Genomic DNA, 19,817 nt, shown 5'->3' with positions numbered 1-19,817 from the left:
TATAATCTGAGGAATGCTTGACGAAAAGTACCTCAGTGTGCCATATTTTCTTTATTCCTGACCAAGTGTTAAGACTAAACCCGACTAAACCATAGATAATATAGTTTAAATTTCATTTCAAACAATTTTATATTCAAATACAAGGAAAATTTCAATGAAGGCATATAGGGCAAAATGCATTTGAAGATAGGTTGAGACGCTTTTAAGTGCAATAATGATCGTGAGCACGGGGGACAGGTGACCATACCATAAATTCTCTACGTAACTTCTAATCATTCACAAAATTTCAAGCATGTAAAGCAGAAAGTCTTTTAAAGAGTGTCCACGATGAAAGAATAAATGGCAAAATATGTTTAGGCAAAACTAAGTATGGTTAAATATGTGAATGATTCAATAATTCAACTATTAACGCTAGGATTTAACAAATATTCTAATCTTTAATTCGTTTATCTAAGTTATTTGTATGAAGGCTAAGCTGAAACGGAATTGCAATCAAAACGCTTGATCTGAAAGTACACAGTATCCGTCGCACTACTTTCACTTGACGAAGTGGATAATGAAGTCTTCCAGAAAAAATAAATGGAATTATTCCCTCGCAGCTACTGGAACAAGGTTCTCGAAAATAACTCTACCAGCACAACGGATACAACAAATGAAAACACATAGTGTCCAAATATAAGCAGCAATAACCGGAAAGTCGTAACAACTGAAATATAATGTACGCCCCTACCCATTTACATGATACATCATCTATGCAATTATATTTCCATGAGCCTCTCCAAAACGATTTGCATTTTGATCATATTTATAGCAAGCTAGCCGTTTTTTCTGTTGATATGGTACAGCCAGTCATTTTGGAAATTAGAGCAAACTTTAGTTGAAAGTGGCTGTCCAGTTTGTCAATTTTTTCTAAGTTATTATATCTTCGGGGATAAAAACAACGATCATGAAAAATAAATTAGAGAGAGGGTTTCCCTTATTGATTTATGCAAACTAGTACATAAGAAATATGGATATTGTCCTGCCTGCCGATTGTCTAAGTTCTCTAAATGAGATTCAATATGGCAGTGTGGTTAATAAGTCCCTCTCATATTAAGTTGTATAATCAACCCCTTTTTAGCTGGCGCCTATTTTATACCATATTATGTTGATTGGACACGATGGCAGTCGAAGTCTTTAAAAACCACAGCCAGAGTAGGAAAAAATTGAGGTATTCATCTCCATGTATATTTTTCGTTCAATTGACTAAATTTCATTTTTAAGGGACATGAAGAAATACAAGGGGGGGGGGGGGCAATAGAACATCTATCATGGTAAGTATATGAAACTTCTTAGAGCCCATATGGGAACATTTGCCAATGATTTATTAGCTTTAATCATACCACAGCAAGGTCCTATTTGTATTTGATGCTTAGAACGAGAAAATGTCAGTTAACATTTACAAAAAGGATATATAGCTGGTAAAATTAAAAGAAATACCAATACAAATCATAGGATGGACCTATGGTTGTTTGCGGTACCAAACAAAATGTCACATGACACGAAACAAAATGGCTATCATCTGCTTGTCCAGCTAGCCAAAAATTCGACAAACATCCTCGTAACTTATAATCATATCTTTACGTGCAGTAGGTAAACATTTCAAACGGAGCAAGATCTTTCTGCTATCAGCAACAAAACTTCGAATACTTTCCAGTGCGAATTCACACGCGCGCTTCTAAAACTTTTTGATATTTTCAAACCTAAAGCAGGAAGCAATGCGAAAAATGAGTTGTTTGGTAGTGATTAAGAAACAATCAAAAAGAATTATCAAGGCATTAAAGTTAGGAAATGCACAAAGCAGTTACTTAAGGTAGAGCTCTTTTGAAGAAAGGACTGAAAATTATTCCAGTGTTTCAAAACCCTATCCATAGGTACAGTGATTTTCGCTCTAGGTCAAAGTAACAAAATCAATGGTCGCAAGTTTTCTGCATTTGACAATTTGAAACTAAGATGGTAACAAAATTATCCCAAAAGCAATGTGGATGATCACAATCACAATGTGGATGAATAATGAAGCCATGACCACACGGAAAATAATGTCTACTTTCTATATCTCACCGTTGCTTGGATTATCACACCTTTGGAGCACTCCTGTCATTTGTCTCCGCCTTTTTCAGTTTTCCTTTGCTAAATCCTGATATTGAGTCAAGCAATTGGCCACGTCCTTTCGATGACGTAGGTGCAGTTGGTTGTGACGGTGCAGGAGCGACTGGTGGTTGAGGAGGTGGCGCGGGGGCAGACTGCGGGGGAGGAGGTGGAGGCGAAGAGACAGAATTTCGTTTCGCTGAAAATGAAAATACTACCGTTTAAAAAACAAATATTTGACAAATTTTGTCAACGAAAACAGTTTCTAGGACTTCCAGTTTTAAAGACCTGGTTAGATTTTAACTCCTAAAACTGCTTCAGTATTGACAAATGTATAATAGAAGCACACTGTAAACTGTGATTCCTAAAATAAATTTTTAGAGGACACCTGTAACGTTGATAATTTTACATTGTTACATTTCTAGCAATTGAAACAAAGTTATCTTAATGACTCAGTTTCAAACTATTCAATTTTTTTGGCACAATACTGAAAAAACGTTTGAAACCATACTATCTTCAAAATACAAGTTTTGAACAAAGCGCTAAAACATCTTAAAGCCGCGAGTTATTTCAGCAAAAGGAACTCAAGTTGAATCCTGTTGAGGCTGACCTGCAAGAAAATGGTCCAACCTAACGAATGTTCAATTTCTCCAGTGCAAGACTTAAGCAAAGCTATTTGACTTCAAATTGGGGGGCAAGGATCCAGTGGGAGTTGAAAATCAGCCGGAATTAGTGAAAGTTCGAGTCACACGGGATACGGGATTCAACTTTAACTCATAAAAACCGGAACCGGAGGAGGGGCTAGGGGGCTGTCGTCCCCACTTTTCACAGATGCATGAAATTAAGGTTGTAGCATTGAAGCGGAAAATCATGTGGAAAATCACCATAATAGTTAACAAATTTGCGAACAGCCCCCCCCCCCTCCATTACAAAATTTGCTCGGGCGTCCTTGGTATATAAATTTTACACCTTATTACAAACAGATTTGTTTCGGTGCCAGAGTGTAATATCAGCCACTAATGTGACGTAAGATTTTGAGCAGATTTTTTAATACACACATGAATTTTGTGCAGAACTAGGCTTCGCTGTTTCATCAAATGATTGTTGTTTCTAAGAGAGAAGTAGAAAAGTACAAATGTAGATAGCCTTACGACATTATTTATAACCAGTCGCAAGGGTAAATTAAATTATACCAACTAAAAGCATGGTTCAAACAAAATTTTTATAACCAGTCACACAAGGGTGGGACAAGTTTTTTCTGAAAGAAACAAGTTGTCCCTGAGCAGTAAGTTTGTTTGAGTGTTGAGGAGTGAACTTTCACATCAAGAAAAAAATTTGAAGATTCATAAAGATTTGTTGCACGTTCAGGCATAGGTTTCTTAGGAAAATTAAAAATTCAATAATACCTAAAGTAAATGCGAACAGCAGTGACGTTTTGTCACAATATTGACAGATTATCAACTGCTTTATGCTACAAATGTCTTTGAGAAATATGGCCACAACATTTCGCATGAAGATAAACGTCCTCTCAAGCAATAATAAACATACACTACTAAGCTTCCATTAATCAGCTTTTGCCTAATTATTCTGTTACCTTTTTAACTGACTTTTTTCGCTTCTTTTTTTCTTCTTCAGACATTATTTCTGACTTTGCCTTTGATAGCCTTAAGAACTGCCTCAGCTTCACATATAAAAAACAAACGCTATTAGAGAAAAACCAATACGTAAGAAATGTAACAGAATAATCAATAAAGATGAATGGTGAATTATTGAAGATGGGTTCTGATGATTAAAGATGATTGATTATGATGACTTATGATGACGATGTTATTACTATTGTTGTTATTATGATCGATGTTGATTGACGACGATGCTTATGATATATGATGATTGATGATGATTGATTATGACACTTGTGATGATGATGATATTATTACTATTGTTATTATTTTGATCGATGATATGATGATGATGATGATTGAAGACGATTGATGATCGATGATTTGATAATGATAATTGATGATTGATTGATAATGATTGATTGATAATGATTGATTGATAATGATTGATTGATAATGATTGATTGATAATGATTATTATTAACGATGATATATCATCTAATTGCCCTTGGGGTAAAGTAAAAATCGACCGAAAAAACTACGATAGGTACCAAAACTTTCTCGTAATTTCATATTAACATTTTTCAAACTGGCTGAAATATTCTAATTTCAATATTAATTTTTGTTTTAGGATATTTTACTAAGAAATGGCAAGATTTCTTGCATAGACAGTAAAGCATACACTCTGAAGTATTGCAGTACAAGCAATACTGAAATCAAAAGCCGATGCTGCGTATTCATACTAGCACGAACATATGTTCTGTTAAAAACTTTCCGCAATGTACACAGATTACGAAACCAGGAAAACCACACAAAATTCGGTCGATGAAACTTCCTTGATACGCGATGCATTCAAAACTGCGTCTAGGTTCTAATGTATAAAAAGAAGTCTGTTCTATACAAAAGAAAATAAACATTCTAAAAAACAAGCTGACGTAGTATTTGGTGGGTCATGAAAGCATTAACATGACTCTACGCTATAGGGAGGGGAATCACCTCTGACGGTGCGTTTTCTGTGGTTATGAGTTGCGGTAATGACCATGTTTCAATAGGCCTAAAATTGAAATCAATGAAGCCAGAATTTGTCAGAAAGAAATAATGAAATACCTTTCTCTGGTCATCTTTAATTCTGCTTTCGATAGCGTCCCTTGCATCTGCTAAGGATTCTTTCAATTTGCTGACCTATCAAGAAGAAAGTAAACTTGGTTGCCAAGTTTTGGAAAATAATACCTGTGAGATTTCATGAGCGCAGCTAGCGAACAATGGAACTGTGGTCCAGAGTTAGGGGCAGAAGAATTCCGAATTTTAGTAGATCTGGAGTGCTCAAATGGCTTAAAACTAGACCATTCAGAATGCCTAAACATTTGTTTGTTTCACATTTAAAACATTCCAGAAAAACACAGAGGCTTTTAAACGTAAGAATACACAAACCGTGAGACGTGGCAACTTTGAGACATCGCTTGCTGATCGAAATCAAGCTTTCTAAAGCAAATTGCAGCAAGATTTTGCAATAACTTCCACACTGAATGATAAACTAAAAATTGTTGAGTAATGAACTGGAATGCCTCTAAATATTTTATGAACAGACGTAGACAAAATGAGCATACCAACATACATCACAGACAGGATTTTAAAGAAAAATTAGTACATGCAAAGTAAAATGAATATCATACCTTGAGTGAAGGTTTCTCCTGCAGGACCACAGGAACATCAGAGAAAAGCCTAAGAATTACATTAAAAAACAGAATGAAACTTTTAGTCAAGAACGATAAAAATCAACGAACAAGGAGGGGTGCCAAGTGAATAGTGTTTGCTCTTTTTTAAGAATGATTCTACAAGAGAAAAAATCGAACGTGCAACAGTTGTAATTTTCAGAAAACAATAGCAATCTAAACTGTCTAAAAAGCTGTGTACAACAAGTACGAGCACCAGGACCGTCGAAACCGGGGGCTCCCGGGGGCTAGAGCCCCTCAATAATTGACAAACTGTAGTATATATTCTTAATAACAGTGAACTGAATGAGGAGGAATACAATGGGCAGCCCTTCCCAAATATGAATTTTGTTCCGACAGCACTACGAGCACACAGGTAACTGACTGTCCATAGTCTGACGAAGTGATATTTTTGCCTACATCACACAAAAGGCATATACAAGAATTATATTAGCAACTCCCTTGAATCGAGGTTCAATTTTTTAAAGCAAAATGGTCGAGACATTGCACAGTCACCATTGTGCACTAGCAGAGGGTTCAAAAAGTGTTCTTTTTTCCTCCACACAATGTTCTCAAGCTTCTTTGGAATGTCATTCGGAAACAAATAAACAAGGCGGAGTTTGGGCATGGCACCTTTGGTTTCTATTTGCCGTGCGTCAGCTTTCAAAAATTATTTAAAAAAGTTAGCATAATTGAGAATTATAAACAAAATTAATTAAACAAAATTCTTCACGGATGGAATTTACAACTTACAGCGATTATATAAACTAATGAACGTTTTCAATAAAAAATACATTAATATATATAAATATCAAAGAAGTAACACATTTATGAATTATTCCATCATTTCTGAAAGGTTTGTTATCTTTGTTGAGGGATTGTCTTGACAGGCTTGCAAGGATTTGAATAAATGGGTATTTGTATTTTGCTACCTAGCCTTCTAACCCTGTAATGCCCTAGGAGTGAAAATCTCACCAAAAAAATCTCCATCAATATTATTTGTTGAATAAGAATGAGATAAATTTATTTGAGAAAAAAACTTCATAATTTAGTGATGCATCCCCTTTTTGGGTTGGTATCATATATGCTATCATGGGCATTTGGGGGAAAAATCTCAGCGCATGTGTCGTTGTCAGAACGTCAGGGACCAAATCTGCTACAAGGGGCATGGTAGTTTTAGGACAATGAGAAGCTATGCTTATCGAGCAGTCTCCTGGTCCTTCCTTTCGAATACATTAACTGCTCTCTTGGCTCACGAACCAAATAAACATGCTATTAATATTGAAAGACTTCGAAATATGAAACCAGGTTAGTACCATTTAGAAAATGTAGCATGAAGTCGACTAGCTTGGGTATTAATCTATAGTTAATTGGCGAAATCTAACATCGCATACAGATCTTGAAGGTTTAACATTCTTTATTAAAGATCAAGCAAAAATGACCATGTTGTGATAGGATTTTACAGAAGAAATGCGTTAAAAAAGCTGCTTTTTTCGAACATGCATGATGTCATAAGAACCGTCTGACAGATATATTTTAAGTGTTTTATTCTTTTATTGATTGAACTTTGATTGGCCAACATAGAGTCAGTATATAAACAAAAGGAATGGAGATTGGCATAGCAAAGAGCCACACACAGAACTTAAGTAACTTGTGCTTGAAATGTAGAAATGTTCATATACACAATGACAGGGCTGAAGATCATTACCTTATAAACCAAACCAAGTGCACACAATTAGAGAATTAAGTAGTAAATGTGAATATCAATAGTGATTTGCATATAAATTACTATACTCACGGATTTGAAATAAGTTCTGCGATCGTAGGCAGCCCTGATTTAACTGCTGATGAGCTCAAGATAGAATGAAGAACGGGTTCTGAAAAAAAGAAAATACAAAACTTTCTTCATACTGTGCAAGAAGGTTTACTTTTCTCTAGAAATAATAAATAATAGGAAAGATCTTCTATCAAGGGTTTCGACTGAATGAATAATGATTCTGGAATAGCAAAGTAAAAATACGTTTGAGAAAATGCGTATTGAGTGGTTAACTATCTTTAAACTCTACAGCAGAGTGGAATGCGGTATTGACAAGGATATTGGGTGACGCCCATTACCTTTGAGAGTGCAATAATATGCAATATCTAAATGTCGATTCATTGGCAATCTTTAGGGAAGGACAAAAAGCTTTACGCTACTGCACATTACAATATAAGTTACAGATTGTCTCGTAATATTATACTATAATGTAACCATAATTGTAGCTTATATTATACTTTTCTGAGAATTTATTCAGACACCTAAAGATTCTCTGTATTTTCATTTGTCCAAAATTTCGACTTTCGCGCAAGGCAATTGTCGTCTTAGTCGAAGACAATTCGTGGCCAAACTAATTTAACTCAACATCATTAATTCGAAAAAGCCTATACAAGATGAGACATACGAAAAAACACAGGAATTAAAATGATTTGGTTAAAGAGCTCTTAAATTTAAAACCATTTAACTTAAACTTAGTGCATTAATGCAAAAATATCTAACGAAATTGCAATCTGTAGGCTTTTTTTAAAATCTGAGAGCAGAATTCGACAAAGGGGCGTATTCAAAATTCGATTGCAAATAATGGGCTGATTTGAGAAATGGCTAATTCAGGGTTGCTGTCCTTTAAGGTTAGGGGAGGGGCTTCGCTCTAGTCAACTTCAAGAATCCATGATTCATGAGCCAAGATTCTCTGCTGTGTATATGTAATCATAAAAAACTATTATTCGCCGACTCTAAAAGACTGATAAATTGCTCATTCACGGAAAATCTTTAGCATAATAAAGGGTTGCTGACACAAAATCCATCGAGCCAAACAAGTGCTCGCTTATTTAAGGGAAGTGGCTCATAAAATCTTTGAAATTCAAGGAGGGGAGCTGAGAACCCGATCCCCCTCCCCCACGGCACCCCTGGGCCTATTCGCAAGGAGGGTATATTCGAGAAGGGGCTTCGAGAAGAGGCTAGTATTATGAAGAAAAGCAAAATTCTCTGTTTAATTTTAAAAATTTTCCAAAAAGAATCACAATAGCTTACTTACGTATCTGGGGTGGGCAGGACGGGGGAAACTGGTCTAATGTAGCTGTGTTGAGTGGTTCTGCAAATGTTATTTCATACAGAAGGTGTCCAAAACAGTAAACATTTAAAGCTTCCATGTCCTACAGAGAGGATTAAATGACACAGTGATGATATTTAAAAAACGTGGTCTCTGAACAGAGACAATAAAAACTCCTAATGATAACTTAATAGAGAAACGCCCAACAGCGGATCTCAATAAAGGTTTTATTCGACTTGAAAGCATTCTTTGACAATCCAGAAAATAGAAAACTTCCTCGGGAGAGGGGGGGGGGGGGGGGGTGCTGGTTTTGGACGGGGACGTGGCATTTTTGTTCAAAATTTGGCCCCATAGTTCCGCACTTTTCAGAAAAAAGGTATGCTTAAATAATGCCACGTCCCCGAACCTCAAAACCTATTAAGGTACGTAAAGAATCCCCCCCCCCGAGAAAACTACTCAAAAACCAATTTTTTCTACTCTCAAGATCTCTACTCTCAATGCAAATTGATGCTACTATGTGACGTTAAAATTTCCAAAAAATGTTGCAACTTATTCCGATGAGATGAAATCAAAGGGACTGTTGAATACTTTATCCCAATACGATCGCGTTTTTGAGTAGCAATGCAAAAAAGGAATTTCAACAGTCATTACCAACAGAGAGTAAGTATACCCTTAGTGAGCAATCTTTTTGCAATGTTTCGACAAATGAGTAATGGTGACAGCGTTGGCCATCTGAATTCAAGTCAGAGGAATTTTTTGAATATGATATCTCCAAAAACTCTCGCACATTGAGAAGCAAAACAAAAATAGAATTTTCAAAAGTCATTACTGACAAAAAGTACAAACAAATACTTATATATAATTGAGCATTCGCATCTCACCTGAATTTTTCTCATACTTAAGATATATGAACGATAGATGGAGGGCACACCAAGCAGACCGTTTTCTATATCCAACAGTCTATGAGGAAAAGAAAAGTTATTGACATGAGAAATTACATTTTTCATCTCTGTCTTGACGTTAAGCCTTTAAATGTAGAAACAAATGGCATTGGCGAATACCAACTCAGGATCAATATATCATAAGGCAGTATTTCATGTTCTTTTCATATGTTAGGTTAAAAAAATACTATTCTTTACCGGTTTAAAACCAAACAAGCTTCCTGAAACCGCTATGAAACCATTTTCAAACAATTGATTTAACACGTGCAAATCCAATTGTAATAACAAGACTTGAAGAACGTTAATCCATTTCAATCACTTAGAACGACTATATTCAATTAAATTGTGTATTTCAGATTCCGAGATAGAGAAATTGTTTCACTTTCTGTACCCCATGTATAATGTAACGTGGTCTAAGTACAGGCCTCGTTAGTGTTTGGGTATAATTCAAAGATATCGTTTAAAACTTTCCATAAATTTACCTGCAAGACTGCCCATCAACTAAAACATTGCCGACATGCAGGTGTCCTACAAGAAAATGTTTGTTATCAGCTATAGACTTGGCAAATACTTAGTTAAAGAGCTCTACTATAGTTCATGAAAAGATTTTCAATGACATTGAAAGATAAGCCAAAGAAGGAAAATCTTAAGGTTTTATAAAATGAGCCTTTACCATCAAAAGTACAGAAGTCGTGTGCTTAAACTTTGTTAAGCCCATACTTTAGACACACCTGTCCATTTACAGAAAAATGGCACCATAGGGAAGAAACTAGCCACCCAGGCTCATTACCATGCTGCTTCTTTATACTATAAGGTACAGGCAAAGTTTTGACCCTGACTTAGGATAGAAGCATAAACAAGCAACTGATCAATTAGCAGAAGGCCTTGTGATAATTCCGGGAGGGAGATTTGGTTAAATTCAGAGATCAAGTTGAAAATGCATACAGTTGCAGTTTACCAGTCTTAAATTCCTTTCAAAGAGGATTTTATATAAGGAGATGGCTTGGAGCACGGTTTCTATGCCTGTAGAGCCAGGGATTTGACTAGACACTTGATCATTAGAATGCATCGTCATAATTGGAGGGCGAAAGACCACCAAGACAGTGTCTCAGAGATACCATCAATGCATGGATCAGAGCAGCCTTCTAGAAGCGAATGGCTCATGTTTTTGTTACGGAAAACGACAGAAAAGCTCGCCTCGCCTCGCAAGAATCCAGGATTGAAAGACTGAGTATCATGATATTTAAAAAGTTCTCTAGAGACAATTGATTCAATATTCGTCCATTAAATTTTTTTCCAATCTAACCGCTCTGTTTTTGATAGAGAACTACTGACTCTTGATAAAAATAATGATCAATAAAACAAATTTTCATAAGTTTCAGAGCTGCTTAAACAAAACTTCAATTTCAACTGACTTTATACATTTGAAGAAATCTCGAAGTAAATTTGAACAATGAAATTTTTTGAGAAACTTTTAAACAGAAAGCAAAACAAAAATGAGTTAATAAAAGATTGAGCGTTGATTACCATATGGCCATCCTTTGTCCTGAAGGAACTTCAGTGCCTAAAAGAGAGCACATAACGTTCCTGAAATTCTACAAATCTACAATCGCTTATATTAAGAAAAATGAAAGAAATCTAAAACAGGCAGTATCAATAAATTTTAACAAGGGTAGGATTTCTGATGATATAATATTATGACAAAACCACAAAAGCTACGAAGAATTAAAAACCCTGTATATATGGAAGGGTTGCCTTGGATTCCAACGGAAAACCAATTCTTATATAAAACAAATGTAAGCAGAAGAGACTCATATTAATACTTTGCTCAAAGGTAAAGATGAAAAGCGTGATACGGAAGATAGCCAAGTGTTTAACACACCTCGAGAATTTGCCTTCCACACCTTTTAACATCAGCGAACTCTAGAGGACATCGGACTTTCCCTCCGTATTTCTTTACATTGGAAGTCAACGGTTTTGCCTGAAATCATTAAAGATGCAATCATTATTGTTCTTTAACAGAAGCAATTATTTCATAATTTGCGTTAGTTTGAGCAAAGAAGCTAAACATTTATATTATAAAAAAACACGCTGTGAAACAGCCTGATAATCGCATTAATCGTGCAACTCGGTAGCAACTTAAAAACATCGTTTTCTTTACTCCCAAAGCGTGTACACTTCTGCTTTGGTATAAAGCATCGATCACATTATTACAGACTGTGAAAAAGTAATTTCCATTATTATAAAAACATACAATTTGCAACTTATTTTTAAAGGATGAAACAAAAGTTAAAAAGGATCGCGTATTGGTGAAGCGTTTGAATGTAACTCTAACAAAACATCAATAACTTGAAATAAAGATTAACGCTTATCCCTAAACTTCTACTTATGAGTAAACATAATAAATGCTTCTGCAAATGACTAACAAGGTCTCGATTACCAAAGCTTGAAAGGGGGCCTATTCAGTCCTCGTCCAGGTGCTTGGTCTACGTCTATGTACAATACTTAACATAACATAACATGCTTAGTTCAGTCAGAAGAGGGAGCAAGGACCCTAGGCCTCAAACTGAGAAAACTTCGACAAAATTAATATGATTTTACCCTTTGCCTCGTTTGATTTTCGAAACTGAAAATTTAAATTTCAAAACAAATTTAGAGATATGTCATTTTTGGCATCTTTTTTTCCTATTTCATCGCTTCAGTTCAATATAAAAGTTTTAATAATATATAACATCGAAGGGCCTATGGCATCTTGTCAGGAATTCAAAAAAGCAATAGAGGGCCAGATTCATCTTTGGGCTGAAACTTTTGGAATCGCCTGGAAAACCGGGTGAGATATTAGCGATGCTTCAATTAGCCCCAGTGACTTGGGCTTTATAACACTACGCTTTTTTTGCCATGCTGGATTCTAGTCTCTTATATGAAAAAAGCCCAATATTTGAAGATGGGTGGAAGGAAAAGAACTTTCTTCATTGGGCAACAACTTGAATATAGAATCTCGAGTGAATAGTAAAAACTTTATAGTCTTGATTAGAAACCGATATTCAATCTACAATCCTTGCCAAAATTGTTGGAGCACTTGCGCAAAGCTGAAGCTTTTTTTTGAAGAATCCCCACCCCCCTACCCCCCATTACAATGTCGTTCAATTAGGTTTTTTTGATCCTGAAGGTAAAAATTTCTTCACTGAAAGCTCTATGAAAGTACTGAGAAAATAAATCAACATTGTACGGGGGGGGGGGGGGGGAGGCGGTCGAAATTTTTGAAGCGGCAGTGATATTCTGGTAAGGTAGTTTTAGACATGCTTTGTTTATTTGCATGCTGCAATGGGTAGGCGTTCCAGTTATTTTTGACAAGGATTGTAGGCTTACTGAAATATATAACAAAAACCTTGTATAGATGATCCTTCAGCGACCCAGCTGGATGAAAATTTCTAACTATTGTGGCGCCTTTGTTTGTGCATGATGCGTATTCGACAGGATATATAAAGGGATGCTGAAAAAATAACAAAGTATAAGCACAGCTGTGAAAAGCAGGGGTAATTATGATGCTAATAAGCTTGTCATTACCCCCAAGTCTCCAGTTTACAATATCTAAGCTGCATTTCAAGGGCAATTACCAAGAGCTAACCTGATTGGAAGTTGTCTCTTCTTTGCAAGGCTCTCTATGTTCAGAAAGATAACTGATATTCAAGAGAATTGCCCATGCATCGAACTTCCGTTTTCTGTTACATAAACTATGCAATCAATCAAATAGTTAATTCTGATTGGTAAAACAGCGTGTTTCTAGGATCTTTTGCTACTAAATATATTTAAACATAGAATTGTTCTGTCATACATCCGGAAGCATGTAAAGCTTTTTTTTATTTACTTGGTATCAAAGAGGCTACAAGTTTAACATCAGTTAGTAACTATCATTTTCATGGAAGATCCAAAGAGACCGATAAATTTCTTGATTTTCCATAGGTAGCTAATCGATCTACAGGGCCGTCGGAAACGCGGAAGGGGGAGGGGCCTGGAGCCCTCCAGTAACTGTCAAACTATACTATACTTCCTTTTCAACAGTGTACTGACTTAAAGACAATAAAATAGTTAGCCCCCTCCCATGAATTTTGTTTCGACAGCACTGCTCTAAAACACTGCGGGAAACTTTAATAAACAGATAAGTCCCAATTACCCAGCTCACGTACCTGTAATGTTGTTAATTGTCGAAGAAGAGCAGGGATAGAGGTTTCAAAATCTAACACCATATCTGGACCATACTCTACCTAAACACAGAAAATTACAAGCATTAGCTGTCTTGAAAATTACTTTCTTCAAACACTCTATCATGACACTAACAATTCTTAGTATATAAAAACGCACAAGCCATTAGCACTGCACAACCTCAAAGTGGCATCGAAAAGTTCATTAATATAAAACGATTTCTACTCTGAGGGGTTTCGGTCAGCAAACAAAATTTGCATTTCCTCTCGTGTATCTACTTCTTAGAAACATTTTAAAAAAGTATATGAAAATGCAGACTTGATACTTAAACAGTAATATATCTAGTGTCTGGAATTATTCAACTGTTTTTGCAGTGTATAATTGATTTTTTTTAAATTTGAAGCACCTTGACCAGTACGTAAAAAAACTTAATTTTTACATGGCCATACTCACGCACAGAAACAGCATCAAGCTTTTTACTAGTCTTTATGTTAAAATGACTCTAACGTAACAACATATACCATAGTGACATAATAATATTCAACACAAGTAACTCTAGATTTTATCACTGGATATAAATTTACTTGAGTACTTTTATGACCATTACAATTCATTTAATATCTTCAATCACTTAATGAATTCAAAAAACAAATTTAATCTATAATTTTTTAGAAGACACAAAGAATCAATTTAAGTTGTTTAGAATGACACATAGCTAATCAAGGGTTTTCATGTAACAAGCAACTGAACTAAGACAGTTTTATGAAATAAATGCTTCACTACATACCCATGATAAAATCCTTTTGATGTTTTTTGAAGAATCTTTAGATTTCATTACAAAATACTGCTTCCTTATCCTCCATCCTTAAAAAAAGAAAATGAAATCAGTGGTGTACATTAGGGGTGTGCTTTGCTGGGGAATGAGCAGGATGGTTTCAACATTTACCATTTCTTGGTGGCAAGCCCCTTTTCTAACTTACTGTGCCATTATTAGGATTATTGTTCGGATCTGTCCCTAACCTGAATGTCTTAGGTCACATAAAAAATCTACCATCCTTCAAACTATAAATACATGCTACATGCATTGGAACCAGGGCAAATGATCTAGTGGGTTTGATAGGCAATAAGCAGAGAAGAAAACTTCAAACACAAAAAGACATTTGACACATAAGCTACAGAAAGCAACCCACCAAGATCATGCAGTGGCTCAGCAAGTTCCCAGTTTGGCTCTGACCTGAAAAACATGGCAGCTTGCTGTTGACTGACCTCTAGAATTAAAAAAGTCATTTTAATCTTGTAAGCCTTGGAAGAGGGCATAAACAATGTGTTAATTGAAGAAAAGAGAAAATTCAATCATTGTATACAAATTTACTTACTTTCGATTTCATCTGAATAATTTCTTGGGTCTAGGAACTTCTTCACTGAGATATGATTTGCTAACACTCTATTAGACATAATTGCATCCATATATTGCTGATGGAAAAGATAAATTTCAAAGTTATGCTTTAAGGTTAAGACCTTAACAATCTGGATTCATTTTGAAGCTTCACAGAAGTTATAAAGGATTCATTAAATATGGATAGTTGTATAGTTATCAAATGGGTAGAAATTAACAAATTTAGCTTTTACTAAAGTGGTTTTGGCTTCTGATGATCTTTTACATCTTCACTTCAGTTTGGACCATACATTTATCAATTTTGGCATTCAAAATAATAAAGATAAACTCTTTTTGGAAAACTGAACAAAATATTTTGACAGATAGTTCAGTGGAACAACATAGATTTCTACACAGTGTATAATGGTTCAAGAGGTAATGAGTGCAACAAAATGATGATTTTCAAGCTCTTCTGGTCTATTAAAATATTATCACAAAGGCAACTGATCAAAACACAGGCAGCGGAAGAGCTAGAGGAGGACTGGAGGAGAATTATCCTCCTTACTTTTTCAAAAATGTGGTTTGTGTGATGGTAAGGAGAGGAAAAGTATGCTTGTCTTAATAATATTTTTGAATTGTATCCTGTATCTTTACCTGCAAACCTGCCCTCCTTTCTTGAATAAATGCACTGTCCATATTGCCAAAAACTTTTTTTGGTGGAAGTGGTAAATCAAAACCAGATGCCTTCATAATTAAAAAATCATCTGTTACATTAAAAAATTTGCCATTGAGGTTGAAAAGCAGTTACGTATCATAAGTTCTGACTTTTTAAGGGGTTTATAGGAATTACTGACAACTAAAATGAATATTACAATAATATCTTAAAGTATTTTGCTTCATTAACTTAGAATTCTAAGATTCTATTTTGGTTTAATCTATCAGAAAGATATTAATAAAAAGAAATAAATTAAACCACACTGGCAAACTCATGGTAAAAGGCCATTTTAAACTTTTACACAGCAGATTCAGAGCTTAAATCAATAAGGCTGGGTGAAAAATACAATAAAATTAACATTACTTTGAAGCAAATGTAGTTCTGGCAAGTAACATATGATTGCCTACCTGTAATATTGAATGCAAAGTAACAAAGTCATTATATCTGTGTTGAACCTGCAACAGAATAATGAAATTTTTAGAAGGCAATTAATTTAAAGTACCTACAAAAAAGAAGCACCAAAAATTTCCTAAGTGACTTACCAATACCTTGTAATTTCTATGAAACAGTAATGTTTGAGTTCACCAGGTAAAAAAGAGTTGTGGGAAAATTTTTTAGCAAGGAATTTGTTAAATCAAATCGCATTTTTAAAATTCCAGTGCTTGATTCTAAACAATTAGACATCTCTTTAGCTAAATTGACTTAAACTGCAAAAATAAATAACCAACTGTAGGACATTCTAAATTAACAATGATGTAAAACAGGGAATTTCAAACTGATAAGCAACTTATTGAACCATATAGCGTCCTATGTTTAAACAATACTTTAACAAACAACTACTGAAGTAGGCATACCTCCCATCTGTTTTCTGGATTTGGTCCTCTTCCGACCTTCATAACAAATTCCTGCAATGAGCAAAGTTTTCATAAAAAATACAAGACATGATAAGAAATTATCAATCTAACTTGTGCTTTTATGCAAATAGGAGGTGATTGGCATAAATAAAAGCTTTGCTTTAGATTGACTTGTAACAAAAACCAACCACTGCTACCTCAAAAAAACATTACATACAAGTAAGTAAATGCATTGCAGGCAATCAAGGCAAACAGCTAAACAAAATATATTTGACTGTTTTTATGCTTCTCTAGGACTCTGCCTCCATGAGTGCCTAATCAAGCTTGATGAATCTTATAAAAAAAGGCTTCCCTAGGACTCTGCCTCCATGAGTGCCTAATCAAGCTTGATGAATCTTATAAGAAATTAAGATGTAAAGAACCAGCCCTCTGAATTAATGCCTCTAATACTATACTGGAAGAATTGTTCTCACAAAATTGCTAAGATTGCAGTGCCATCAGAAAAAGTCCATATGACTCTAGTTGAGGAGGAGGGGTTGAAGGAAGTGCAGGGCATTTTAATACTTTTCGGTAGCAATAATTTGGCGCTGACTGTATTTCTCCAGTCTCTGCCTCTGATGACCCTAATGTATCTAAATTAAATTTCATAGGTCAGATTGTTTTGCTTAGCATCTGGTGAACTTGTTATAGTGTTGCCTGCAACACCTGCTTGTAGCTGACGGATTGATGCTGTTTGCAGCATAAGTTAATATGTTTTCCTGCCTGGTACTGCTGTGCACAAACAATTTTTGGTCCAACTTATTGTGTGTCATTTGGCAACGTTTGTTGTGACACACGAAAAAAGGGAATAGATTCCAAACACAAACAAAATTTCTGTGTAATAATTCAATACTGTTATCACAGAGTGCAGATTCTTTATACTTTAAATTGCTAACTGCCTGAATACCAAAACTGAACTTTATGTAACTGTTCATTCATTGTTTGAATCAAAGATATTCCAGAAATCCCCCTAAAAAGTTACCTTAAAATTTGAAAACCCTACTTTTGCACAATTAGAACCATCTGTTACTGACAGTTATTGTATCACTTTTCCAAGAGAAATATCTTTCTATTCATTATGTTGAATCCTTCCTATATAAGGGACCTCCAGGTCAACTTCACCTGTTAATGCTACCCCTTTTCCAGATTTCCACTATACTGGGGGCGTTTTTACCAAGTGTTTTCCAACATCTTAATCGTTTATCTGTTTTAATATCTTTAGGTAACTTGTAAATTATTTTAGCGGTGCATTGATACAAACATACATACATTCAAACACTTAACCATTAAACATCTGGTGAAAATCTCGTTGATCATGTGAATCTACTAATCATCAGAGTGGGGTAGGACGTCCGTGTTGTATTGTGAGTGACGAATGAATGGGGGCAATTTTAATAATGTTTTTTAATAATCCTTTACGTCCATCTAAATATTAAGTCACATATCTAGGGATGCTGTGCAAGTGAAGATTAAATAGAACTTACAAATGATTTTGCATTTTAGGGGCCATGGAGGGAAGGTCATCAAGGTAGGCCCTTTACACTTGAAGGAAATTACATCATACAAACCGTGTGTCCATCTTTTACAAAGAAACCCTCGATGAAGCATGCTTGGGGTGTTGTGTCATCCAAAGTTCTTTTATAAGCAGTTGCCATGTCTAAATGTTTCAGTGTTTTATGTTTGTGACATCTATGACCATGTCAGCACGATGTATGCATTTCACATGCTGTGTTATTGAGCAAATCAAGTCACATGATGCATCCTTCTTGGGAAACAAGGCCTAAAACCCAGACTTCCGTGATGACATCATAAGCAACTTCCCGTCCTCGCTCAGAACCAATACATCAATACAGCATGGGCCTGTAACAATTTTGGCACAAGAATGTTGGTCAGATTTATTGCTTCATCTCAATCAGTGCTCGTGTGTATCGTCGATAAGATTTTATGATTTTTACGCAATATCGTCGAGGACTAACTCGATGAGGGGGGGGGGGGGGCTTGTCGCTTTCTCGCATTTTCAAGTCCAATTTTCACTCAATAAACCTTTCTTAAATATCAAACCATAAAACCAACATTAATCAAAGCACAAAAATTCTTATATGTTAAATGCCATCGGTGGTCTATTCTTCAAGCATCAAACAAAAGGGGTTTTCGAGCCTCGATTAAGCCACAAAGAGGGCTTATTAAAGCACAAGAAATGGCTTGTGGGGGCCAAAGGCTTATTCGAGAGTAGGGTCTTCTTGGTAATTTTTTCTTCCAGGTTGGGGCTCGTTCGTGGAGCCATTTCCAGGATTAATGGTGCAAGGCTCAATTGACTTTTTAACTTCAGAGGTTCAATACAAAGTTAATTCAGGCATGGTAAATTAATAAAAATTGCAGAAACAATATTTATTTATCAACATCACTCGTATTTGTGTAAAAACCTTTTTATTAAACTTGCAGTAGGGTTTATAGCGCAATATTTCCGCTCAGCATATATCTACGATTCCCTTATACCGAATAAACTATAGTCTTTTCAGCGAGCAAAATATGATTAATTCTTGAATCGACTCTACCAAATTACACATCCTTCGATCATATCAAGTAGAGTTTCTCATTATATATGAAATGGAAATTATTACTTCTATAATTGTTTTCTAATAAAATAAAATTTGCTGTAACAGAAAATTGGTAAATCAGTATGGATGTCTGCCACTATTATCTTTGAGGCCACAACATACATCATACCACAGAATAGTACATCAGCGAAAAGGTGAGGGGCTACAGCCCACCCCCTCCCTTTGGTGTGCCTGTTTATAATAGCTCAGCCTCTGCTTGTTCTTTAGTTGTTCTTAACTGTCAACAGCAGAGGGTCGTGCTTTTAATAAACTGTTCTTTAAAAAAGAGTTTAAAAAGACTCTAAAAACACAGGTGTCTCTCGGTAAAACCCCGAAGGCAGGGTTTTCCCCGCGAGCTATTGACCGATCTGTTTACATGCATCATACCCACTTTCATTTTTACAGTAAGTTGCGTGACTGACTCGAGACCAAATGTCAGATGGCCTTCACATGCAATTGCGTATGGGCTCCTTGTTCCAGTTTTCTCCCTGTTATATAAACTACTCAGTTTCAGGCACTTACTGTCTCACTAAATGATGGGCCAATGAA

The 19,817-nt window shown here is 35.5% G+C and overlaps 1 protein-coding gene across 1 annotated transcript; it reads right to left on the bottom strand.

Moving 5' to 3' along the window:
* Window positions 1-321: 321 nt before the first annotated feature.
* On the bottom strand, window positions 322-18,560 carry LOC135692927 (PX domain-containing protein kinase-like protein). The gene is made up of 21 exons (XM_065211277.2): window positions 18,240-18,560; window positions 16,633-16,683; window positions 16,186-16,233; window positions 15,718-15,807; window positions 15,065-15,161; window positions 14,879-14,956; window positions 14,476-14,552; window positions 13,673-13,750; window positions 12,874-12,978; window positions 11,368-11,466; window positions 11,013-11,049; window positions 9,968-10,013; window positions 9,426-9,504; window positions 8,530-8,647; window positions 7,257-7,335; window positions 5,420-5,468; window positions 4,854-4,928; window positions 3,722-3,808; window positions 3,186-3,237; window positions 2,101-2,326; window positions 322-1,742 (listed from the first exon to the last, which is right to left on the bottom strand). Exons 1-20 carry the CDS (start codon window positions 18,324-18,326, stop codon window positions 2,115-2,117), a joined length of 1,644 nt encoding a protein of 547 aa, XP_065067349.1. The 5' UTR covers window positions 18,327-18,560; the 3' UTR covers window positions 322-1,742; window positions 2,101-2,114.
* Between the last annotated feature and the right edge of the window lie 1,257 nt (window positions 18,561-19,817).

The sequence above is a fragment of the Rhopilema esculentum genome, chromosome 3 (genome assembly GCF_057945365.1).
Source record: "Rhopilema esculentum isolate cy_ngs chromosome 3, ASM5794536v1, whole genome shotgun sequence".
NCBI classification, from domain to species: Eukaryota; Metazoa; Cnidaria; class Scyphozoa; order Rhizostomeae; family Rhizostomatidae; genus Rhopilema; species Rhopilema esculentum.
The sequence above is the reverse complement of the archived record's forward strand: the minus strand, read 5'-3'. Positions and strand labels throughout refer to the sequence as shown.

Bases quoted from the DNA above. Each gene is read 5' to 3' on its own strand.
- LOC135692927 (XM_065211277.2), bottom strand. From the start codon at position 18,326: ATGGCAACTGCTTATAAAAGAACTTTGGATGACACAACACCCCAAGCA. The intron at 13,751-14,475 runs GTATGTAGTGAA...TTCTGTGTTTAG, and splicing joins TCAAAAGGATTTTATCATGG to GTAGAGTATGGTCCAGATAT. The intron at 11,050-11,367 runs GTGTGTTAAACA...GCTCTCTTTTAG, and splicing joins GTGGAAGGCAAATTCTCGAG to GCACTGAAGTTCCTTCAGGA.